Below are 6,286 nucleotides of genomic sequence, written 5' to 3' on the forward strand. Positions count from 1 at the left end.
ATGTTTAGCAGCATCACTGGGCTCAACCCAGGAGATGCAAATACCCCTCCCCTGAGCTGTGATAACCAAATCTGTCTCTAGACATTGTCAAACTGGCCCTGATGGAGAACCACTGATGCAGGTTATACTGACAATAGGAAAGTTGTGGGGGTTTTATTCTGCACAACCTGTAAGATCTCATTTATAAATCCTCCTTTCTTGGGGCACCTGGCTCAGTTGGTTAAGCGTCTGTCTTCCACTCAGGTCTTGATCTCAGGGTCCTAGGATCGAGCCCCATGTTGGGCTCCCTGCTCTGTGGGCAATCTCCTTCTCCCTCTCCCTCTGCCCCTACCCGCACCCCCCCCCCCGCCCCGTGCTTGCTCCCTCTCTCAAAAAAGTAAATAAAATCTTTTTAAAAAACAAACAAACAAAAAAAACCCTTTCTCCTCTGAAGTCCTTTCTTTGTTACTATGCAACTGGTTTTTGTTGTTTTGTTTATGTTCTTTCAGGAATTGTCCCTCTCAGCACTAATAAAGTTTTGTGCCAAAAAAAATTCTAACAAAGTGTTGCCCCTAAGAGGAATTCTGGCAAATAACATAAACTCCACCTTGCTAAACATTCATCATTTCTTCTCCAAGTGAATGGGAGTGGGCCCTTTGAGTTTCTGTCACAGGTTCTGCTATAGACTGCTTTTGCTTTAGGTAAATCTGCACATACCTCTGCTTCACTAAATCTGAACATATGGGCAACCTGAAGATAAGCATATTGTCTTGCACATATTAAGTGTATTAAAATGAAAAGAATGTAAATACTGGAATCAGGCATATCTGGGTTAAAGTATGACTTAACTCCTCTTTAACCAGATTTAGTAACCTTAGGCAAGTTAGTTCCTCTGACCTTGTTTCATTCTCTGAAAAATAGGGGTATGATTTCCTTCTGAGTGGGTTTTTTATAAAGATTATAGATTATAAGATAAAGCACCTTTTTATATATTAGCCACTCAAAAATGCTAACCATTGTTGTGAATTTTATCAAGAGATATTGAGGCCTATATTAAGAGCCTGTAAGCCAGACTTTAACCTCAAACACCTATTCCTAGACGGTATTTACTTCTTTATTTCACTTAATTTGACCGACTCGTTGTGGTCACTGCTGCGGATGCTGGGAAAAAAGATGGCTGCATTAATTTTTTCAATTTGCCCGAGATTGTAAGGCTTGACCAATTCTTATATTCTCATAAACATTAAATTTTAAAGTTTAGCGTTATTGGGAGGACTTCTTGCAGTGTGAGAAGATTCAGATTGCCTCTAAATAAAACATGCAAGATAGAATTAGAAATTAGGAGTTCAACTAAAATTGGTTCCTCTGGCAAAAGTGTCATTTGGTCAAGTTTTTAATGTTTTTCCCAGTATGTAAGATATATTTTACCTTCCCATTAATTTTTCTCATTATATGTATATGAAGTTTTGGCCTTTTCCAGACAAATTGAAAAATAAAATATGACAAAAGAAAAATAAAGACAACCTGTGAGTCACATTTCAAAAATCAATAAAAATGCAGAGAGCACTATTCTGGTCATTAAAAATGGTTTCATTGTTCAATTTGTTACATGAGGATGTGATTTTCTTCCTAGATTAGAAAATAAAGTATTAAAAAAAACCAAAAATTAAAAAAAAGAAGAAGTGTTAGTAAAGCCTGGGTTATACAGTTTTGGTTGTAATATAGAATTTAGTGGTGAAGGGGACTCCAAAATTATTTTAACCATCCCAGTTTCCTAGTGAAGAAAGTGAGCACGCCTACAGAAGGTATGTGACCTCCCCAGTAGTTTTAACTAGTGATAAGTGATAGGGTTTGTATGAGGATCTGATTCCCAGTGATACACCATGCTCAATTAATCACCTCTATCTGAAAAAACAGAATTGTGGAATCTTCTAGAAGGTTGAACATTTATTTTCTAATGAATTTTTTTTGAATTAGAGAATGACAGTGGAGATATTTTTAGGGATTGTTGTGGCACTAACTGCTAGGGGAAAATAGAATATTTTGACTAGGATAAGCTTGATGAAAATTATGTTTCAATTCAGTGTGACTTTTTAAAGCAAGGAAAGCACTATTGTTGTCCATGACCAGTCATTTAGAGGAGACATAGATCGACATGGCAGGCTATAAAAGAAACTGGACTTTAATCAATGCATAAGGGGTGCCTGGGTGGCTCAGTCTGTTGTGTCCAACCCTTGATTTTGGCTCCAGTCATGATCTCAGGGTTGTGAGATTGAGCCTTACGTAGGGCTCCGACACTGGGTGTGGAATCTGCTGGGGATTCTCTCCCTTTCCTCTTCCTCTCCCCCTCCCCCTTTCCCTTTGTCCCCACCCGGCCCCCCGCCCTCCTCCCCCACACTCATGCATTCTCTCTCTAAAAAAAAAATAAATAAAATAACATTTAATTTTCCAAATAGTCTCTCACTCTTTCATTTTCCAAACACTTTTGCCTTTATTAAGGAACATACACAATATTGAAAGCTTAGTATTTAAGAATTGGTTAAACGTCCTTAAACTGATGTTTCCAATACTTCTTTATGGATCTTGAAGACTACATATCTTTAACATATCTTCAATCTTCCAGTAGCCTTGTACAACTTTTCAACGTGGCTATCAATAAAACTTCCTGGGTTTTCCTTGAGATTTTTATTTTTTTCCTGTGTTCTTTCTTTGTTTATGGAATTTGTGACGTTCAGCCATTGTTATAAGATCATCAGGGACACTCTGATTTGCTCGTTTCAGAATTTTAATCAGTTCACTGGCGGTCTTCCAATCATTTTGAGTCATGAGGGTAACTGATACACCAGTCTTCCCTGCTCTTCCAGTACGCCCCACTCTGTGTACATATTCTTCAATATTGCGTGGAAAGTCGTAATTATATACGTGTGTGACATCACTAACATCAAGACCTCTGGATACTAAATCAGTAGCAATCAGTATTTTCACTTTTCCACTTCTGAAGTCCTCCAATGCTTGCTCACGATCATGTTGCTCTCTGTTGCCATGCACTGATTGCACTGGTAAGCCCTGGATGCTCAGATCACTCGATAAGTCATCAGCAACGAGTTTTCTGCTGACAAACACGATGACTTTGTCTTGGGGTGACAGGCTCTGTAGGAATTCTTGGATAAGAGATCGTTTTTCTTCTTCTGTGGTAATGATTACATTTTGCTTCACTGTATTCACAGCAACTAGATCCAGAGTACCAACATAAACAATCATAGGCTCTTTCAGATATGACTGAGCAAGTCGACGAATGGTATCTGGCCAAGTTGCACTTGTCATAACAGTCTGGCGGTCTGGGCGCACATCTAATAAAATCTTCATTATCTGGTGTTCAAACCCCAGATCTAGCATTTTATCTGCTTCATCTAAGACTAAGTAGGTTATGCTTCGTAAGTTAACGAAATTATTCATTTGCAGATCATTCAGTCGTCCAGGAGTTGCAATAATGATATCTATGCCTTTGGTAATGTCTCGTATTTGTCGTCCTCTACTTCCACCACCATATATACAAATACTTTTAAGACCTTTATATGAGTACTTAGAACATTCAGCTTCCACCTGAAGAGCTAATTCTCTAGTGGGTGTAAGGACTAGCATGCCAGGTCCATTCCTTTCCTCTCTTGGTATTGGTTGATTATCGAGATGAATAAACCCAGGCATTAAATAGGACAAAGTTTTGCCTGTTCCGGTTTGGGCAACTCCTATGAGATCTATTCCTTGTAGAATAATTGGCCATGCCTGTGACTGAATGGGCGTTGGCTTTTGAAAACCTGCTCTTTTAATGCTTTTCATAAGGTCAGGATAAGGATGGAAAGCATCCTCAAACTGACAAGTAGGACTGGGGATGGGGCGCTTTTTGCCACCTTTCAAGTCATCACACGTTATGTCAAAGTTTTCCTTTCTCCATGTCTGTACTTGAACTCGAGACAATGAACTTGTTGCTTCAGATTCTACATAAAAGTTTTTCTTAATTGGTGGTAAATCTGCCCATTTTCTTTTCTCCCAACCCACAACTTCCGCCTTAATCTGATCCCAGTCAATCAGTGGCTGAACTTGTCTACCGCCAGTGTTACCTGGGCGAAACTCTGTTCCAGCGGAAGCCTGAGGTGCGGCACTATCGACACGGTACTCTGAATGGTGGCCTCGTTCTTGTTTTTTGACAAGAGCATCTATAGCTGCTTTGGCCTTTGCTTTCATGTCCCTGGTGCCAAAAATTTTCACTAAGGCTTCAGAATCACCTTTTATGATCTGTATTTTGGTGTTTGTCGTGGCCTGGATGTCTCTTATCTTCCATCCACCACGACCAATCACCACACCAACCATGTTGTTCTTCAGTTTAAAGCAGAGAGGTGGTTCTCTGGGGCCTGAGACTCTAAGCGCCATGTAGCCGGAGGGGCCGCTCCAGCCTCTGCTGCTTCCACCCCCTCCGCCGCCACCGCCATCCCTGCTGCTGCTGCTGCCGCCGCCGCCGCCGCCGCCGCCGCCGCCGCCGCCGCCGCCCCTGCCATCCCAGCTGGCCCTGAAATCTCTTGAATTAGGCTCTGCCCTTTTCTGCTCTGGGGCCCAGGCCATTCCTGAGGAGGGTAAGACTGGTGTTGGCCTTTTGCCTACCTAGAGTGGCAGGAAGATGTAGTCTAAGGCCTCTTTCTCTTCATGAGCTTGACCAACAGACTATGGCGCCGGTGGGTAGCTGAGCAGCTGTTAGGAAGAGAATTATTATGTGATGTAGCGGCAGGGGCTTCAGTGGGCTGACCAATCACAGGACTCGGTATTAGCGTGAGGTATACAGGCACTTGTGACGCAAAATTTAAAGTGACGCTATAATGTGACCTGTCGCTGGCAATGGTAACCTTGGTCACGTGGTTAAGTAGTTTTACCCAGGTTTTCCGCACTGTAAAATTATTTCTCCCTTTCCATTATAGTAATAATAAATAATTATGGTTACTCTATTTTTTTGGAAACAATTCATTAAGTCTAGCTGACCCTCAGAGGCTCACCTCCTGTTTAAATTCGGTTCTTTCTAACGTTTTGTAGAAACTAATGTTCTTTGTGATACAATTTGGAAAACACTGCTCTGGATAAATATTGATCATCGAATGAATTTTTTTTCATTTGGTTGTTCAACGAGGCTTATTCTGACAAAACACATCACAAGTCCCCCACACTTTTTTTTTATGAATTATACTAGGAGTTTTAAAGCTTTCCCAATATCTTGCAGTTCATTAACTATTAAAAAGGGGAATTTGCTTAGTTAAATGTGGCTTTAACTTAAGAGTATACAGTGTTTCCCTGTGTATGTTTTCATCTTTACATTGAATAATAGTATGTATTACAGAACCACACAATTCTAGAGGTGTTCGACATGTCAGGGTCGTTTTGTTTTTCTTCTTCATTAAAGAGAGAATGAAGTTGAGGCCCTGATATCCTTAAGGACTTGACTAGGAGTTCTCAGCAAATCCTTGAAAGTATAAATTGAGAACCATTTCTTAGCTCATAGACTAGGGCTCTCAGTGCTCTACTGTAAAGTGACGTGTTTTTGCTCCTATTGTTCCATGTGGGCGATACAGGAGAGTAGAAGGAGCCATGATAATGAAGTGAAATCAAATCGTAAAGTGGGGAGAAGGGTAGCTGTGTTCAAAAGCAATGCACTTTGTGGCGGTCCTTATTGTAGTGAATTATTGGGATTGAAGACTTGTGCAGGTATTATAGGTACTAAGAAAGATTGTGCCTTCAGGGTCACTCCCTACCATTGGAGAAACTGATTGTCACCTAAATTAAGGGCCGCCAGTATGATAGTCTTTGTTTCAAAAATCTCTGGAACAGGCTTATCTCCTTTCTGAAATGTTCCCATTAGATATTTACCCTGTGGGTTTTGGTTTGGTACCTTAATAATCTGCTCTAAAAAACAAAAACAAAAACAAAAAACCCCACACAACATAAAAGTATAAAGTTGTCAATGCAGTAGATGCATTCTAGTGGAGCAGCTGGCTAAGAGGTTCTTCTAGAACAGGGGGAGGCCAAAAAGGAAGGGTTGGAGTTCCTGATAAAGTATCTCTGAAGAAAGGTAATGAAAGAGAGGAGTGTGCTTAAGGCATTTTTTACCATTTTGCTTAGGGTGGTCCCTAATATTTGATAGGCAACAATAAAAGAGTGAAATATTATAGGCAGTGAATTGAGGTAATTTTAAACCACTGTAATTTCCACAAAATTTTCCTGTAGATAAGTTAATGTTGATATCCTAAAGCATTCTTGTAGGTGGGAC

At 40.4% G+C, this 6,286-nt stretch overlaps 1 protein-coding gene across 1 annotated transcript; it reads right to left on the reverse strand.

Annotated features, from left to right (window-relative positions):
• Window positions 1-2,459: 2,459 nt before the first annotated feature.
• Window positions 2,460-4,719, reverse strand: DDX53 (DEAD-box helicase 53). Its single transcript, XM_025857696.2, has one exon. It carries the CDS (start codon window positions 4,594-4,596, stop codon window positions 2,665-2,667), a length of 1,932 nt encoding a protein of 643 aa, XP_025713481.2. The 5' UTR covers window positions 4,597-4,719; the 3' UTR covers window positions 2,460-2,664.
• Between the last annotated feature and the right edge of the window lie 1,567 nt (window positions 4,720-6,286).

The sequence above is a fragment of the Callorhinus ursinus genome, unplaced genomic scaffold (assembly GCF_003265705.2).
Source record: "Callorhinus ursinus isolate GAN/ISIS: 27379988/994484 unplaced genomic scaffold, GSC_fseal_2.0 scaffold16, whole genome shotgun sequence".
Classification (NCBI taxonomy): domain Eukaryota; kingdom Metazoa; phylum Chordata; class Mammalia; order Carnivora; family Otariidae; genus Callorhinus; species Callorhinus ursinus.

Coding starts and splice junctions, on each gene's coding strand:
- DDX53 (XM_025857696.2), bottom strand. CDS start 4,596: ATGGCCTGGGCCCCAGAGCAGAAAAGGGCAGAGCCTAATTCAAGAGAT.